Source organism: Polypterus senegalus, chromosome 3, assembly GCF_016835505.1.
Source record: "Polypterus senegalus isolate Bchr_013 chromosome 3, ASM1683550v1, whole genome shotgun sequence".
In the NCBI taxonomy this organism is placed as follows: Eukaryota; Metazoa; Chordata; class Cladistia; order Polypteriformes; family Polypteridae; genus Polypterus; species Polypterus senegalus.
The window spans coordinates 14,727,185-14,747,068 of NC_053156.1; the positions used below are offsets into that span (position 1 = coordinate 14,727,185).

Sequence of the window (19,884 nt, forward strand, 5' to 3'; positions counted from 1 at the left end):
ACAGGCAGTTACTCCAGGAGAGCTGGATGGGGCCCCTCATAGAAGGTCGTTAACCCATCAGCAGGACCCACCAGTATCTGCTCCTTTGGGCAAGGAGGAACAGGATGAGCACTGGCAGAGCCTACAAAATGACCTCCAGCAAGCAGGCAGACCACTGGTGTGAATGTCTCTGACCAAACAATCACAATCAAACTTCATGAGGGTGGCCTGAGGGCCCGACATCCTCGAATGGGCACTGTGGAGCTTGATTGACATTGGCCATAGAATACCAGAATTGGCAGGTCCACCACCATCTACAGACTAGACAACGGTGGGCACCCTGACTGCCATTAGGCATTGGGATGAAATCCTTGGACCCATTGTCAGACCCTATGCTGGTTCCTCCTGGTGTACCACAATGCCCAGCATCATGTGGCGAGAGGATGAAGGAATTGATCCCATTGACTGGCCCCTCAACCCCCACTCGTCTGACCTCAATCCAATAGAACATCTCCGAGTGGAACATTATGTTTGGGTCCATCCTACACCTCAGACTGTCCAGGAGCTCAGTGATGCCCTGGTCCAGATCTGGAAGGAGATCCCCCAGTACACCATCTGTCATCTCATTAGGACGTAATCAGGCATGGGGGTGGGCAGCACAAACTACTGAGTAAGATTTGGAGTTCCTGCAACGACATTTCGGCCAAATGGACTCGCCTGCCTGCCCCATCATTTTGTTACCTTTGATTTTCAGGGTGTCCCTCTGTAGGTTCATCATTTTCATTTCCGTCCTTTCATTCCTCACACATCACCATATCAGTCCATAGCAGTAGAGAGCCCCAGCATTGAGATCAGATGCGATTTCAAAGTGGTCCTTTCATTTTTGGAGCAGTTTATATCTGTGAAGTTTACAGTATTGTGGCAATACTGGAAATCAAAAGCTATAAAGTGCATCAAACAATGATCAGGTGGCGCTCACACAATTAATCACTAGACAGAGAAGCGCAAGGCACTATACGGTCCCAAAACCTAAGCTTGTAAAGGGTCAGGGTCCACTTTACAATGCCACAGCCGGATGATTACTCTCAGACTCTTAACTCATCTCCTGTTGGATTTGTTTCTTGAATGAGCTTCACCTTTGTGCTTGTGGAATTACTTGGGCTGATACTCGGCATCCATTGCCCTTTAAACTTCACAAATACAGAATGTGGAGTCCAGACCACCCTTCCCAATACACACTTTCAAGTGTCCGCTGGTGTCCAGACAGGGAAAGTGTGTTTGCCACCTCTGGTTTTAAAAACTTGCTACAGAAATAATGAGCTGTAAATACATGGCTTCGTCACTGTCATCACAGGCTGATATTTACTTAGTAGTTATTTAAAAAAAAAAAAATATGGCAGACAGGTACTGGTCACATGTTTAAAAGACATAACTCTCTAGACTTAACTTTGCATATATATTCCAAGTCAAACACTTCTACAAAAAAGCAAGTTTACCAAAAACAGCACACTGCACTTATCAAAATACATTCTTACCTGTCAGGGGAGTAGATGCCATGCCAAACCTTCAAGGAAAGAGGAAAATGGTGAAACATCTGTTCATGGGTAATATGTTGGCAACAACAACAACAACAACAACAATGTGCACAAACAAGTGACCAGTCGGTTAAAAAACAACACTGACCTGGCTGCCCTGGCGGCCTTCTTACTGTCTGCTGTTACAGGCACATTAAAACGCTCGGCTCGGAGACGCAACCTCTGTGGGAAGAGAGAAAGAAAAGTGACAACTTCATGGACGCAGCCTGCTACCAATCCTTCCATCTTAACAGTTTGGACATAATGGCTGCAGAGACATGTAAATTGCCAGCAGGAGAGGTGGGCTGCACTGCGGCTATACGGCAGCTTAAATTGGGGAATAAAGAGCAAAACGGAAGTGAGGCCAAAGATGTAGATGAGGATGACAGGGCAAGAACATCACACTCAAACATTTATTATGCATGCCAAATCTCAAAAGCATGTGCCACTTCCCTTCAGTCAAATAGTTAACACCCCCCCCAAGACCACCAGGGTTACGAAGCTTCACATACAAAACGATCTAACGTTTCAGTATAAATTGGGCTGCTGAAAATAACAGGTTTAGAAAAGTAAAGCATAAAATTGGGAGCATATCTTGTCTACAGAATTATCATACAGCGCGGTGGGACTGGTTTTTATAAGGCATAAAGTCCAAAAACCATTCTGGTTAGTGTGCACAGTTGTTCAAAGGCTAAGGAAAATTAACTTCCCTATGTTTGATATTAAAAAGCCCCTCATTCACAAAGTGCATTGAGGCTGACACTGTTAGCAATGCTTTGTTAGAAGTAAAGCAGCGGCTAAGCAACAAATTGCTGCTGCTTTTATTTCTTTCTTTGTTCACTGGGGAATCTTCAAAGTTTTTAACAACTCTGTGTAAAGAATGTTTAAGGGACTCCGGTTTTCACAGGACTAAGAACTCTAGGCTAAGCCGGTAGCCTTTGTGTATCTTATTTTCACAACTACAGTGCCTTCCATCTCAAATATGCAGCCCTTTGTCCATAAACATTTTGCCAAATCGGTCAGCCCTGTTCTCCTGTCTAACCTTTGATACAAATTCATATTTCCAAAGTCACACGGAGCCTCTCCTGTAACGCAATGCACTTCACATTAAAGACTTAGCGCCTAGAAATAAACAGTGGCCCTCTAGTGGCAAAAGCCCTAAACTACAACACACAGAGACACATCTACTTACTAGTACTGCAAGAATGGCACATGCCGGGTGAACTCCAAAACCGCACATTACAACCCATTGAAGACTTTACAAGCGTATAGATGGATGTAAAACGCACTACATAACAGACAGGGCTAAAGTTTGTTGTATTCTAGGTTCCCAGTTGCACAAGTGAGAAGCTGAGCAAAAATGACAATTTTATATTGGCCAACTACAAGAATTACAATATGCAAGCTTTCAAGGCAGCTTAAACCCCTTCTTCAGGCAAGATTAAAATGCGTCCTTTTGCTTCACTTCTCATTGCATCCATAGTGGCCAACACCGTATGACACTCTAGGTACCACCTGCACAAATTAAATAAACAGTGCCATTGCATGGCTGCACTCGGGTCCTAATCTGGGATCCCGAGTTGGTTTGTCATGTGGAGGGTGCGGCAATGCGCCGTATCAGTGCGTGCTCCATTTTTTGAAAGAAAAGGTATAAGAAGATTATAATTTGAAGTGTTTTCAAGATTTGACCAGTAGGGAGCGCTATTTTTTGAACCCCTTACTAGGGATCAATAAATATAGAATACATTTTCCAAAAATATTTTGGATATATAGAAATTAAAAAATTAACTAATTTAGGAGACCTGCTAATTTATTTCAGCTCCAATATCTTTTAAAGGAGGGGTGCTTTCTTCAAAATATAGGTACAGCAAGTGTACCCACGCAATTTTGGCCTTCGGGCTGGAATCCCCTACCCTAAACCTAACCTCTCTTCTAAGCATACTTTATTCTTCAAGTTACAGAAGCCGGTCTAGAGACTCCCAACAAAAAATAAAACAAAAAAAAAAAAAATTAATTCCACTCCATTTCTTTTTTTTTTTTTATTAATATTACAATTAAATACATTTCAAATACATCTTCTTTAGAGTCTCCCCTGGATATGGTGGGATGTTGCATTCAAATTGGAACGGAAAGACAGAAGCACCCCAGTCAGGGACAGGCTGCCTATTGGACAAAGGCTGGCATGGAGGATATAATGATCTACCTGCTCTACAGCACATTGCTGCACCCACCACACAATGAAACAGCTTGAGGCAACCCCCCCCAAGCAGACACGTGGTCCAGTCCCACCTTCCAGAAATGACCCTCCATCTGCCACGGACAGTTGTTACATGGGCATCCCCCTTGGCCTGGTCCAGGCACACGGGTCCTCAACAATGAGCCAGATCACCCTCGGGTAATTGTGCCACATGGCCGTAGTGCCGCAACTGACGCTCCCTCACAATGCAGGTCATGTGCCTCATTTGGGACTCCGTGAACAACACAAGGATTATCTAAAGAGACACAATACTAACAGAGTCCAGTTTTCATCTCAGGTCACTGGAGAGTGTCCATGTCTCACAAATGGGAAGCACCAGGACTGTAAAGACTTGGACCTTTATCCTTTTCCAGAGATATCAGGAGTTCCACATACCCCTTTTCCAGTGACCCCATAGAACACAAAGAAATTGTCTAATTTCAATGAAGGCCAAGACAACAAAGACTATTCAGGATAGCTCACCCACCTAGAAACCTCTGATTTAACTCTTTGCTGCAATCACTTACCATGAAATGACGGTTTTCATTCCCAGCATGTGCTTATCACAATGCACATACAGCAAAATTAGAAAAAAATATTCAGACCCCCTTCATTTTCTTCCACCTTTACTGTTGCAACCCTGTGCTCAAATCATTTTAATTCCCCCCCCCCCCAGCCCATTAAGCAACACTCAATACCCCAGAAAGACAAAGCAAAAAGACATTTTTGAAAACTACAAATAAAAAATGAACGATTACATTAGTGCAAGTGTTCAGATCCTTTACTCAGGACTTAGTTGAAGTACTTTGGGCTACCATTCCTGCCTGGAGTCTGCAGGGGTTTGGCCCAATAAGCTTCACTCACACCTGGCATTTGGGAATTTTCTGCCATCTTTCTCCGCAGACCCTCTCAAGCTCTGTCTGGTTGGATGGAGAACATTATGTGGGCAGCTACATTCAGGTCTCTGGGCTCAAGTCCAGGCCTTTGGCTGAGCAACACAAGGACTTTCCCCAGAGTTGTCTGTAAGCCACCCCTGGTTTGACTTTGCTTTGTTCTACTGGAAGGTCGGAGGTCCAGGGCGCTTTGAGCAGGTAATCATGAAGGTATCCTCCGCGCTTTGCTCAATGTAACTTTCTCTCTCTATCCTGATTAATCTCCCTATCCCTGATGCCGCCACCACCACCACCACCAAGCATCACAGCTGGAATGGTATTGTGCAAGTGATAGATTCTTTCAGAAGGACACACAGAACTATGTTCCATCACATCAGAGAATCTGGTTTCTCAGAGTCCTTAACTTGTCTTTTTGCAAATTCCAAGCTGGCTTTCATGGGCATCTTACTGCGCAGAGGCTTTGTATCGGCCTAGTCTTGTGACCTTTTGCAGTTCTGGTTGTCCCTCTGGAAGTTTCATATTTCATTTAAAATATGAAAGTTTCTATGTTCAATGTTCAAGCACTTTATTGTGTAACACAACAAAATGACTTTTTGTGACAGCCCCAAGGTGCATTTAAAGAAAAGTCAAATAATTCCAATATGTCATATACTGTGTTAAGTGATCAAGTAACCAGAGCAAATTATTATTGTTCAAAGTACAGCAGAATAAATTGTTATTGCACCTGTTAATGAATAGTACATTCCATATTATACATTGTATTACATTAGTATATTGCACATTACCAACATAGCTCATTGCACACGTTCAATTAAAAAATTCTCTCAGACTGAGGATCTATCTTCCCTAAAGAGTGACCATCAGGATCTCTTGGTCACCAAGGCCTTTCTACTGCAATGGCTCCATTGAACAGAGCGGCTAGCACTAGGAAGAATTACTTCCAGTTAAGAATTATGGAAACCACAGTACTCACTTTTTTTTTCAGCCTTCTCCAGATCTGTGCCTCATCACAATCCTTTCTCCGAGCTCAGCAGGGAAATCCTTTAAACCTCATGGCTTGGTTTTTGCTCAACTGGTGGACCTCCTATAGAACAGTGTGGGCCTGTACTAGCCTTGACCAGTCAATTCAACTGACCATAGGTGGACAGCAAACATCTCAAAGATGATAAATAGAATGAGATGCACCGGAGCCAAATTTCAAGTGTCTGATACTTGTGTCGACTTTTTATATATATATATATATATATATATATATATATATATATATATATATATATATATATATATATAGTGGAACCTCGAGATACGATCACCTCTGTATATGAGAAATTCAAGATAAGAGTAGAGTAGAAGTATGATCGAAAAATTCGGATCTAAATACGAGCATTGGCTCGCGTAAAGAGCCATGAGCCAGGCTGTGGGTATGCGTGACGTGTTTCCCGATCCGCCGCGACTCGGGGATTCACCCAAGCTGACGCTGATAGCCCGTCAGCTCACTCAATGTTCCTTGTTCTCCCGTAGCGCGAGGATCTACGCGTTTGTGATTTCATTGTTTCGCTGTAGCAGTTCGCCGTATAAGCGTATCCAAAAATATCGCAGACATACAGACGGAGAATAGGAGACGATTGCCCTCAAGAGGAGAGAGAGAGAGAGAGAGAGAGAGAGAGAGAGAGAGGCGAACGAGCGAGCGAGAGAGAAGAACCATCAGCTCAGTTATGATCACATGACGCTCAGCAGACAAAGTGTATCCATACTACTCGTATTGCAAGACATCGCTCGTTTTATCAAGTCAAAATTAATTTAAAAAATTTAGCTCGTTTTGCAAAACACTCGTAAACCAAGTTACTTGCAAACCGAGGTTCCACTTGTATATATTATTTATCGGTGTTATTTGTTAGGAAAATTGATTTTTATGTTGATATTTTTGGGGGTGCGGAACGGATTAACTGGATTTCGAGAAATTCGCTATATGAGCTCAGTGCTGGAACGAAATAAACTCGTATCTCGAGGTTCCACTGCGTGTGTGTGTATATATATATATAAATAAATGAATGAATGAAATAGTTTTACTGTCAACTAATGCACAGAGTATGCGACACGTGTTTTGCCCCAATTCTGGGCTCACGAGGCGTACACACTCACTGCACACCCTCTCGGGAATCGAACCTCGGACGTCAGAGCTAAAGGCGAAGCCTCTTGCGTTGCGCCACGGCGTGTGGTTCGTTTTTTTTATTTGACAGTATGTACATTGGGGTAATTACATTCAAGGCATTCGTAGTCTGAATCAGATTGTGATTGACTACGAATGCCTTGAATAAATATAATATATATTTTTTTTTTTATCAAAATTACACCTTTTATTGGCCAACTAGAAAGATTACAATGCACAAGCTTTCAAGGCAACTCTGGCCCCTTCTTCAGGGCACAAAAGAACATAAAGAAATTGTCTAAATTCAATGAAAACTAAGGCAACAAAAACAGTTCAGGACAGCACACCCACCCTAGACAAATTTGCAAAAATTTCCAAAATCCTGTTTTCACTTGGTCATTCTGGGGTATTGAGGGGCGCTTGATTAGTTTACACAAATTTAGCATAAAGCTTCAACATAAAAAGTAAAGGGGTCTAAATACTTTGTGAATGCACTGTACACAGATATGGAGGAAAAGCCAGTAAACTCACAGCAATTTAAAATATCCATGGGGTAATTTGTAAAAAGTGTAGGATGTAGCAATGTTAACAGTGAAGAATTACCTCCTAGTGCGTGAATAAGCCCATAGAGAACAAAAAAAGTACCTACCTCATCGAGCGAAATGGGAGGCGTTGTTTTAACCACATTCTTCTCTTGGTTCCCGGATGTCAAACTGTAAATAAGATCAGAAACAGTGTTTGCTGTTACATTTCTTAAAGTAGAAAGGACCCGACCGCTGTCCAAACTGAGCACAGCGCATGTTCCCAAGATTCATGGAGAAATATTACTTCAGACCAATACTGCCCTCTGCAGTGCAAACACAGTACAGTAGCACAAGCTCGCAGATTAGATAACCGGTAAACCAGTCCCAGCCCAGCCCTTTACACTCCCACCAGGACATCAATTCTCCTGCACTGCACCAAACGTCATGAAGGAAAACTACACCTACAGCTTATGGCGCTGAAAGGGACACCAAGACCTGTAGCTGCAGTTTATACATGGAGGTTACACCTAGGAATGAACTCCACATTTACCATCAGCACATTAAAATTAATGTCGCCACTGCCAAAACAGATCATCTCATTCTCTTCAATCTCAGTCATATCATCTTCTTAAAAGGATTCCTTACAAGTTAGAAACTTCTGATGAGTGAGTGATCACAAGTACCAATCAGGAGTGGTCAATCACAACCAAGCTGGCTTTTAAAAAGTGAAAATCACCTTTGAACAAATAAGTGAGCAGAATGAACAACAAGCAGAGTAAAAACAGAGCAGCAAATCTTTGGACCCGTAGAGATCCGTATGGGCGTTTAGAAGACAGACAACAGTCGTTCGGGGAGACAATGTTTAAAGGCACAAATGGGCAAATGAGGGAAGACGACGTAGCAGGGGATGAAGGGGCGTGCTGCTACTCACATTGGCTACACCAACTGCAGGCTTCCAGAAGAAGTCTTCTGTGCCACAGGTGTAAACACCCAGAAGCTACTAACTACCAAGTCCAACGTTGGGCTATACTGGGAACCCTGCCTGTCAGGCAGCATAAACACAAAAGGAGGGCACATTAGCAAAGTGGTAATTCTGGCTCTAGCAGGGAGTGGCAGATGATGACTAACCGATGCCATTGTGTGAGTGGCTCAGTTACACCACCAACACCACACCACTGTTCCCTGCTGAGCAACTGCCACAGCATTGTTCCTCTCGTGCCTCTTTAACCTTTTTGCTACATTATTCCTATTATTATTTAATAATATTAGGTTTTATTATTGTGAATTTCCCCTTGGGATTAATAAAGTATCTATCTATCTATCTTATACAAATATTGATTGGTCAGTCAGTCATTGTCCAACCCACTATATCCTAACACAGGGACACGGGGGCCGCTGGAGCCAGAACAAGGCAGGAACAAACCCCGGGCAGGGTGCCAGCCCACCACAGGGCACACACACCAAGCACACACTAGGGAACATTTAGAACCAATTATATTTTGATTAATTTAAAACTGACATGTGGCAAAGTTACCAAAAAGAACATAACAAATGCTTCTTTTTAAATGGAGGATTGTACAACACTACTGTTTCAGTGACCATTTGCACCTTCTCACAGAGTCTCCCAATTTTCCATGCACATCCCTGAAGACGTGTCATGTTAAGGTTGACGTTAAACTGACCGATCGGCATAAGTACTGTAACCATGAATACGCACTCAAGCAGGCCCTCCAATGGACTGGTGCACTTTCCAGGGTGGTTTCCTGCCAGGTTAGATTCTGCATCTCATGGCCCCAAACAGAATTATGCAGGTTTGAGAAGGTTATGTTTAATAGTTTCTACCATTTAAAAGCAAAAGTAATGGAAATCGACACGTTTTCTTATTTTATAACCTGTGACTGCTCAATTTACAGTAGAACTTCCTCACAAAAAATGATTTAGCTTTTCAGAAATATCCAAAACCAGTGAATATAAATGGTAAAAAGATACTGCCTCCTGCTGGCAGGTTTTACTCAAAGGATCGCTAAATAGGCTGGATTGTACGCTGAATGCCATCATAAGAATTTTAGTTATAACTCTATTACACCAACCCTGACATGAACGTATATACCAATCAGCCACAACATTAAGACCACCTGCTTTATATTTTGCTGGTCCCCCTCATGCTGACAAAACAGCTCTAACCTGCCGAACCACAGACTCCACAAGACCTCTGAAGGTCTCCTGAACTATATGGCACCAAGATGTAAGCAGAAGATCCTGCAAGTTTCAAGATGGGGCCACCATGGATTGGACTTTTTTTTTTTTTTTTTGTTTGATCGGATTGAGATCAGGGGAATTTGGAGACCAAGTCAACACCTTGAACACTTTGTCATGTTCCTCAAACTGTTCCTGAACAATTTTTTGCTCTGTGGCAGGGTGCTTTATCCTGCTGAAAGGTGCCACTACCATCAGGGAATACTGTTGCCATGAAGGAGTGGACGTGGTTTGTGGCAATCTTTAGGCAGGTGGTAGGTGCCTGTGTAACATTTCCATAAATGTCAAGACCCAGGGTCTCACTGTAGTGCCTTCTTCCCATAGTGCATCTTGTTGCCATCTCTTTCCACAGGAAAACGGCACACATGCACTGAGCTATTTACATGATGTAAATAAAAACGTGATTCATCAGACCAGGCAACCTTCTTCCATTGCCCCATGGTCCAGTTCTGATGCTCACATGCCCAACGCAGGTGCTTTTGGCAGTGGAGAGGGGTTAGCATGGGCACTCTGACCAGTCTTGTATGCATGGTGTGCTCTGACACCTTTCACTCGTGGCCAGCATGAAATTTTTCAGCAATTTTACACTACAGTATTTCTTCTGTGGAATCGGACCAGACGGGGTAACCTTTGCTCCCCAAATGCTATGCTTTGTGGCCCATACCCCTGTCACTAGCTGACCAGTTGTCCTTTCTTGGACTATTTTTAGTAAGCTCTAACCACTGCATACATCACAAGACCTGCCATCTTGGAGATTCTCTGACCTAGTTGTCTGGCCATCACAATTTGGCCCTTGTCCGAGTTGCCAAGATTCTCCTGCTTGCCCATTTTTCCGGCTTCCAACACAACACCTTTAAGAACGGACTACCTAATAAATCCCACCACTTGACAGATGTCACTGGAATGAGATAATCCATGTTATTCTCGTCACCTGTCAGTGGTTTTAATGTTGTGGCTGACTGGTGTAAATTGTAATTGGGGGGAAAAAAAAAAAAAAAACCCCAAGAACGGCCGACCTTCTCACTTAAAGCGAGTAGACCAGTGGACCAAATGACACACGAATGACAACGGCCGGCATGGCCGTCAAAGAACCTTCTACAGGCCTCTGCCCCATGTGCTTCCAATGACTGTAAATTAAGTGGAAAGGAAGGTTTGTCTCATTAAATATTAAACCACATCACAAGATACAGATCCATGCAAAACTTTAGACCCCCTGGACCAACTGCATATTTTGTTGATATTTAAAATCATTATATAAGGGCGGCACGGTGGCGCAGTGGTAGCGCTGCTGCCTCGCAGTTAGGAGACCCGGGTCCTCCCTGCGTGGAGTTTGCATGTTCTCCCCGTGTCTGCGTGGGTTTCCTCCGGGCGCTCCGGTTTCCTCCCACAATCCAAAGACATGCAGGTTAGGTGGATTGGCCATTCTAAATTGGCCCTAGGGTGTGCTTGGTGTGTGGGTGTGTTTGTGTGTGTCCTGCGGTGGGTTGGCACCCTGCCCAGGATTGGTTCCTGCCTTGTGCCCTGTGTTGGCTGGGATTGGCTCCAGCAGACCCTCGTGACCCTGTATTCGGATTCAGCGGGTTAGAAAATGGATGGATGGAGAGATATATATATATATGTGTGTGTATGTATGTGTATATATACTGCTCAAAAGAATTAAAGGAACACTTTTTAATCAGAGTATAGCATAAAGTCAATGAAACTTCTGGGATATTAATCTGTTTAGTTAAGTAGCAGAGGGGGTTGTTAATCAGTTTCAGCTGCTGTGGTGTTCATGAAACTAACAACAGATCCACTAGAGGGGCAACAAAGAGATGACCCCCAAAACAGGAATGGTTTAACAGGTGGAGGCCACTGACATTTTTCCCTCCTCATCTTTTCTGACTGTTTCTTCACTAGTTTTGCATTTGGCTACAGTCAGTGTCACTACTGGTAGCATGAGGCGATACCTGGACCCTACAGAGGTTGCACAGGTAGTCCAACTTCTCCAGGATGGCACATCAATACGTGTCATTGCCAGAAGGTTTGCTGTGTCTCCCTGCATAGTCTCAAGGGCATGGAGGAGATTCTAGGAGACAAGCAGTTACTCTAGGAGAGCTGGAGAGGGCCATAGAAGGTCCATAACCCATCAGCAGGACCAGTATCTGCTCCTTTGGGCAAGGAGGAACAGGATGAGCACTGCCAGAGCCCTACAAAATGACCTCCAGCAGGCCACTGGTGTGAATGTCTCTGACCAAACAACCAGAAAGACTTCATGAGGGTGACCCAAGGGCCCCATGTCCTCTAATGAGCCCTGAGCTCACTGCCCAGCAGCATGCAGCTCGATTGGCATTCGCCATAGAATACCAGAATTGGCAGATGCACCACTGGTGCCCTGTGCTTTTTACAGATGACAGCAGGTTCACCCTGAGCACGTGACAGAAGTGAAAGGGTCTGGAGAAGCCATGGAGAACATTATGCTGCCTGTAACATCATTCAGCAGGAGCAGTTTGGTGGTGGGTTAATGATTGTCTGGGGAGGCATATCCATGGAGGGTCACACAGACCGCTACAGGCTTGACAAAGGCACCTTGGCTGCCATTAGGTATCAGGATGAAATCCTTGGACCCATTGTCAGACCCTATGCTGGTACAGTGGCTCCTGGTGCACGACAATTCCTGGCCTCATGTGGTGAGAGTATGCAGGCAGTTCCTGGAGGATGAAGGAATTGATACCATTGACTGGCCACCACACTTTCCTGACCTAAATCCAATAGAACACCTCTGGGACATTATGTTTTGGTCCATCCAATGCCACCAGGTTGCACCTCAGACTGTCCAGGAGCTCAGTGATGCCCTGGTCCAGATCTGGGAGGAGATCCCCCACAACAGCATCTGTCATCTCATTAGAAGCATGCACCGATGTTGTCAGGCATGTATACAAGAACACAGGGGCCATACAAAGTGCTGCGTACAATTTGGAGTTGCTGCAATTCAATTTTGGCAAAATGGACTAGCCTGCCACATAATGTTTTCACTCTGATTTTTGGGGCGTCTTTGAATTCAGGGCTCTGTAGGTTGATCATTTTCATTTTCATCAAACGATGTGGCATCCTTTCGTTCCTAACACAGTACCCAGTCTATATCAGTATAGATATCCAGGAGGATTTCTTTTTCCCATTGAGATCTGATGTGTATATATATGTAATTCACTAAGGCAAGACACCCATGCAAAGGATACCGGAAGGGGCGTGGATTCACTAAGCCGCCGACAAGCGAGACACCTATGGTGCAAGCACGGCCACCAACTCCAAGACCATTGGATACGACGACAACTCACATAGCCATGCACACCAACTCGGACACGACGACCTGTCGTAGAGGTCACATGCAGCTCCGACCCATGTTGACTGTTCATAGAGGCATGTTTCTCGCGGAGGTGAATCGCTATATGCAGCGTGTAAAACTGTTTGCGAGGGGTATCCCATGGGATCCTTAAAACATTCCTTTACAACTGAGGTTAAAACACAATGAAGTGAGCAGTCTTTTAAAAAAAAAAAAAAACGAGTTTTCGGTTACAATGCACGACCGTGTGCACCATAGCAAACTGTTTTACATGCTACATACGGCAATTCGCACCCACGAGAAACATGCGTCGTCTTAGATGCTCCTGCACTTTGTACACACCGCTCTCCCACCTCGCTACTACCATGGTCAGGTGTCTTGGTGGATTATATATAGAAAGGCAGCCAAAACCGCGTAGAGCAATGAAAAGTCTACGTGAGTCACAGGTGCATCTGGACTGTGCAAAGACGACAACGACTCGAGTGACGAGTTGGAGGTGGGCACATGAGCAGGCAGTGCATACTGGACGAGAAATCAGCAGACTAGCATGACGGAGGGAGCGGAGTGGACGTCCTTCTCCTCTCCTCCCGTTCCACCCTCCGCGCCTGAGCGCCGCACGGACGATTGTGTGTTGGTTTGTTCCGTGCATTGTTACAATGTTGCTTTCCTTGCCGATTTATTACATTACCGATTTTTCAAATGTTAATTTTCTCCCTGTGCTTAAAAATGATTAAAAAACCGGCCTGATTATGCGCCGTATGGTATGCCACGGGTTGGCTAGTAAAAAATTTAATTAGTAAAATATAACTTCAGCACCAAACACACTAAGCATTTACATAGAAATGTGATAAATGCTCTTGGGGCTCTTCTATACCAACAGCAAGATGCCTTTATAGTTCCTCACCATGACCGTCGCTGCCCCTCTGATGTTTAGCCAAGTCAGACGTTTTCTCCTTTTTAGTTCAATCTGGAGCGTATTTGAGACAGGTAGGTGGCGCTGTGCATTAAAAAATAAAAAAGCCAAATTTTCTGCATGGATAAATAAAGTGCTATCTAAATCAACAGTATTTTTATGAAAATGTTAATGTACCACTACAAGGTACAATTAATTTAATAAACTAAACACAATTATAAGACGACGGGTGTGTGTGTGTGTGTGTGTGTGTGTGCGCGTGCGTGCGTGCGTGCGTGCGTGCATGGAGCAGTCGGTGCTGCTCACACTGAACCACAGCCACTAGGCGGCGTTTGCATGCACCTTACTTCTCATTCAAGCCAAGCAGACAAACTCAGGTTTGTGGTACATGTACTCGTACGCTGTACGTTGACGCAACAAGCTACCATATGTTTACCTGAGACAGAATCCAGCCTGTGCCGTTCAACTTGTGCCACAGCTGCACTCGACTACACGTCTGCCCTGGCCCACTTAGGGGACGTCTCTGCAAGTTCAACTATACAGTAAAACTGCCAAGGAGTCTTTGGGTTGTTATTTGTCCTGAACACCACACACAATATACAAGAGTGCATAAGGGATTTGCAAAAGTTTGGGGACACCACCAAGTCAGTACTTAGTTACACCCCCTTCGGCAAAAAACACTGTTTGCAAATGTTATTTGTAGCTGGCTAGTAGTCTTTGAATTCTTGTTTTGGAGTCCAACCCGGAGACAGAGGGCCATTCATAACCTTCACCTTGAGTTTCTTGAGGTACTTTATAGCAGATTTTGAAGTGCGTGTTTAAATGTCATCTCACTACAGAAGCCATTCTTGTATCAGTGACTGACTGACTGACTTTCTCCTCGAGGAATTCTTGATAATTAATTCTTTCCTGTAATTATGCAAGGTTTCCACTGCCACAAACATAACTGACCTACCCACACACAAAGGCTGCTCATTTGTTTCTCCAAAGCAAATATTTATGGTTGTGGCCTGTAGTGAGAAGTCAAGCAAAATGACACCTTTTATTGGCTAACTAAAATACAATATGCAAGCTTTTGATGCAACTCAGGCCCCTTTATGCAGGTTGTGGCCAAAAAGTTTAGTTTTACACTTGGTTCCAAACTACAGATGTAATTTGCATACTTAAGACGGGTTTCTTGTGACAAGACTTACCCAGTAGGGCTTTTTTCAGCAGGTCCCTGTGCAGGGTTTTGCTTTGCCCCCCTACGTATATGAGCTGTTCTCTCACTTTACTTAGTCCTCCAGATTTTGTCTTGAACACCATGGTTTCACTTAGCCGTCATTTCAGACTGTGGTCTTCCCCTACTTTGTGGGCTTTAGTTTCATTTTCAGCCAATTGTTTAGAAAAGCACATGGTCGTTAAGTGCCATACAGTTTATAACAGAGCCAAAGGTTCTTTCAGGCTCTGGAAATGTCACCATCTTACATATCCTAATGACAATTCTTGGCCAGACTAATGCCTAATGACCAACATCAGACCAGACTAATAAGCTAACAAGAATGGAAACCTTAATTTGGAAAGGGCGCCAAAACATCTGCAAAACAATTTTCAGTTCAAAAAGAAAGAATCATAACTGTATAAGTATGAGGCAAAATGTCACTGTCAAATTTTGTGATACAAAATAACGGCAATACAAACTGTGGTCTTTATCATTTCTTGTATGACATTACCACATAACGGAAAAGGGAACAAAAAAGGGCAAATTAAAATATATTTCATCAAAAGGAGGGAATTTAAACATCCGATTGAAAAAGTAGATCAAATGTATAACATGACACATGCTGACTGCACTTCGGCAGAACCGTTACTCACTGTCTGCATAATGATGTAACGATTCAAGATGTCAGCTCACAGCAAAGACATCACTGCACGTGGAAGTAGGCTGGGACTGAAGGTTAAGTGTTCTAATAATATTACTAATACATTTTATTTATATAGCGCCTTTCCCATGCTCAGTGTGCTTTTTTAGTACAGACACACAGTGACAGAGTACAGCGACTTTCATAAATTCACCCTTGCATCCACAGGCTTGTTTTCAAATTAAATTCTATTGGGACCAGCAAAGAACAAACTTCATCATATTACAACAGCTCACATGATATAATCAAATACTACTGCTGGCAGCTTACTCCAGTTTCTATAGCTGTGTGATAATAAATACTCGAGACATCAATATACCGATTCCGATTTAGAAATGATAAAGCAGCGGACTTTGCATGGCCCTCAACAGCAGTCCTCCTCCCACATGGTGGAGAGAGAAAGCAGACAATCACCTAATGCTTGCGTTTCTCGTCTAATCAGAGACTGTTCCGCTTACGTCTTTACACAGTGAAGGTTTTCAACAGCAAGGGGATATTGGCACAGTGGAGTTGTCTCTGTTTCATGTTCAGTGTTGGCATTTTCATTAAAAGGACATATAGCAGCGGTTCCCAAATTCAATCCTGGGGACCCCCTGTGGCTACAGGTTTTTGTTCCAACAAGATTTACAATCAGTGATAATCATCGATAACAACTGAGCTAATTTAACTAATGAGTCTTTTTTACTCTTCTTTCATTCTGCAGTCAGAAAAACAACAGTATGGTTTTTAAATTTATAAGACATTTAGAAATATTTCTATGTGATTTAAGTAGAAACAACTCTCTTGTAATTTTTCTATTATTTTCCCCTTTTCCTGTGTAGTTTGCTCCCTGCATTTAACCCTAATAAATGGCAGTGAGACCAGCTGTGTTATATGGGCTGGAGACGGTGGCACAGGGGACAGAGCTGGAGGTGGCAGAGTTAAAGATGCTAAGATTTGCACTGGGTGTGACGAGGATGGACAGGATTAGAAATGAGGACATCAGAGGGTCAGCTCAGGTGGGACGAGTCAGAGAGACAAAGTCAGAGAGGCGAGATTGCATTAGTTTGGACATGTGCTGTGGAGAGATGATGAGTATACTGGGAGAAGGGTGCTAAGGATAGAGCTGGCAGGGAAGAGGAGAAGATGAAGGCCTAAGAGGAGGTTTACGGATGTGGTAAGAGAGGACATGCAAGTGATGGGGGTGACAGAACAAGATGACGAGGACAGAAAGATATGGAAGAACAAGATCTGCTGTGGTGACCCCTAAGGGAAGCAGCCAAAAGATGAAGTAGAAGTGACAATTAACAACCACCATAGCAAACACCCGGGATGATGAAAGCAGTAACGACTTTAGTGTCAGACCCACTAATTAGTAAATAATCAATTAAATAACCAGAACACCTGGAAAAGCAGAATGAAAATTAGATTGAAAATGCTGTTAATGACTTAAAAAAAAAAATATATATATATATATATATATATATATAAATTTTTTTTTTTCACCATAACACTGCTTATTACATATTAATAAAAATATACCAAACTTAGTTGGTAATTTCTACATTGACTCAAAAACACAGAAACTGGGGAATAATGGTTTGCTTAAATTAGGCCAATGAAAGACAGAAGTTGGTTGGAACAAAAACCTGCAGCCACAGTGGGTCTCCAGGACAGGATTTTGGGAACCACTGAAATATCGCCAGTCAGGGCCAGCAGATAACGGATAATTCATTCAGGCAGAAAATAACAGGACTACCATTGATGACGCAAAGTTAGATGTTCACTCAAAAAATAAAAATTTAAATTTGGATGTTTTTGTACTTTAGTAACTGCAAATCCTAACTTTATAGGGTAATTGCCGTGGAGTACAGCGAAATTCTTACTTGCATGTGCCAATTAACACAACCTGTCTTCTGTCACTGCAAGGCAAGTATTTTATGATATTATTGTACAAGATTACCCTTGAGATAGGAGGGGCCAGATACATGATTGACATCAACCTGTCGCACAGGTACACTGAGCTCTCTATATTTTATAATGTAGAGAATGAGAATAGCTATGGCTAGCAGTTTAATGAAGTATTTCCTGTGGTCATTACAGCTGCAAGGTGCGATCTTTCAGGGTTGAAACAAACGCAACCATTCTTGGGCTCAACTGTCTTTTGCTTTGTGCCTCAGTCTTTCCCATCTCATTGTTCATTATACAAAAGAATAAGTTTAGAAACAAACACACTTGTGTGTTGCAATGTTCCAATTTACGAATCTTTATATATAATACGCTACCGTGGCTGTTTGTCCAGGATTATAAATCACCTGTAGCTCGCAAATTGTTTTGACCTATTCACCAGAAATTTGGTACACGTATACTACGTGACGTCTACTATCCACCTCCGGGGTGATGATTGACCTCCAAGGTTATTCCACTTTTTATTTTATTGTGGAATCAAATCTCAGCAGCTGGGCACATGCGTATGGGCGCCGTTCTCATCCCTACCACCATCGCCATCTCTTCCCCTACCTCTTCATATCTTAAGTCTTCAATCTGCCTTAAGAATGATTTAAGTGCCAGCTTAAGTTAACAATTAAGAAAAACATACCAACACAAACACTGACTTAATCAGTTTTAACGTGAAAAGATACCGACGAAAGAGAAGCAGCAGGCCGCTAGGGTGAAGAAAAGAGCTGCTCAGGAAACAGCAAGTGCATCAACCTCTGAGCAAACGAATGGTAAACGTACAGAAAAAGAGGATGAAAACTATAAGTTAAGTGAATTCACTGCACGCTAACACGCAGTGCGCCATTACTGGTGTCTAATAGTAGGCAATATTAAACATACAGAACATTTCATTTATGGAGATTTCATACGGCAAAGGTTTAATCTCAATAAGAATTGTATGGTGGAAGAGGTGTATTGTTTCATGCCTATAACTGTAGATGAATGTAGATGAATATTTTCATAAAGATGCCATTGTCTTATTTTGTTTGCTTTTGAAGCTGAAATGGCTATTTTTTCCCCAAAAAAAACAAAAAAACCTAAAGTCACTTGACCAGGGAACCCAAACCTTTGCATGGGACTGCATACCTGGAGTAAGCCACATAGGAAAATGGAGCAAAGCTAAGCCAGGTCAGTGTGTTCACATTATGCCAAGCTGAAGTGCTAGCGTGACTATCAGGTGACCCGTATCAGACACACCCTTCTAACAACAAGCACACGCCTCAAGAAGTGGGAGGCTTGCACTACTGAAGAACACTCACTCCTCCTTCTCAATAGCAACATCTTCTTCCAAGTGTGGCTGCTCTGCTTCTACTTCTTTCGGTTCCTCCTAATGGGGACAAAAAAAAAAATAGAGTGATCATTATGCATCCACCCAGTCATATATTCTCTTTTTATTAATTATTTTTTTAATCAAAGGAACGATAAATGCAATATTTTTACAAATGGACGTACAAAAACACAGATCAAGCACAGATTAAAACACATTCATTCTCACCCCCTTAAAAGAAATCAAGTCATTAACAGAAGAGCTGCCCCAGAACAGAAGCATAGATGCAGTCCTCAAGTTCAGAAGGCCTGTGCTGACCAGCTCTATGGTGTCCTCTGTCACTTGTTCAGTTTGTCCCCAAGGCTCTGGAAAATGCCACTTGCTGTGGAGAACAGCCTGCATTGTTCCTGGTCCAGAGAAGACAGGCACCTCTTCACCCAATGACTACAGTGTAGTAGCACTTATGTATCTCATTATGAAGACCTTTGAGGGGCTGGTCTTAGACTATACGAGTCCTCTTGTGGTAGACCACTCGGACCCACTGCAGTTTGCCTATCAGACAAAAGGCTGGAGCAGAGGATGCAGTCATCCCTCTGCTCCACAAGGCTGGACAAAGCTGGCAGCATTGTGAAGAAGTTGTTTGATTTCTCCAGTGCCTTCAATACCATCCAGCCAGGGAGCAAGGCAGGAAACAAACCCTGGGCAGGGTGCCAGCCCACTGCCGGGCACACACACACGGGACAATTTAGGATCGCCAGTACACCTAACCTGCATGTCTTTGGACTGTGGGAGGAAACCCACGCAGACACGGGGAGAACATGCAACTCCATGCAGGGAGGACCCAGGAAGCGAACCCGGGTCTCCTAACTGTGAGGCAGCAGCGCTACCCACTG

The 19,884-nt window shown here is 43.2% G+C and overlaps 1 protein-coding gene across 1 annotated transcript in view; it reads right to left on the bottom strand.

The window, feature by feature from the left end:
* The window catches only part of LOC120524864 (SAP domain containing ribonucleoprotein), a 69,563-nt gene that overhangs the window by 37,807 nt on the left and 11,872 nt on the right, over window positions 1–19,884 (bottom strand). Inside the window, exons 4-7 of the mRNA XM_039746668.1 lie at window positions 18,984–19,051; window positions 7,481–7,544; window positions 1,663–1,736; window positions 1,515–1,543 (exon numbers count right to left, since the gene is read on the bottom strand). Of these exons, the coding sequence (XP_039602602.1) occupies window positions 1,515–1,543; window positions 1,663–1,736; window positions 7,481–7,544; window positions 18,984–19,051 (235 nt within the window). The remainder of the gene's footprint in view (window positions 1–1,514; window positions 1,544–1,662; window positions 1,737–7,480; window positions 7,545–18,983; window positions 19,052–19,884) is intronic.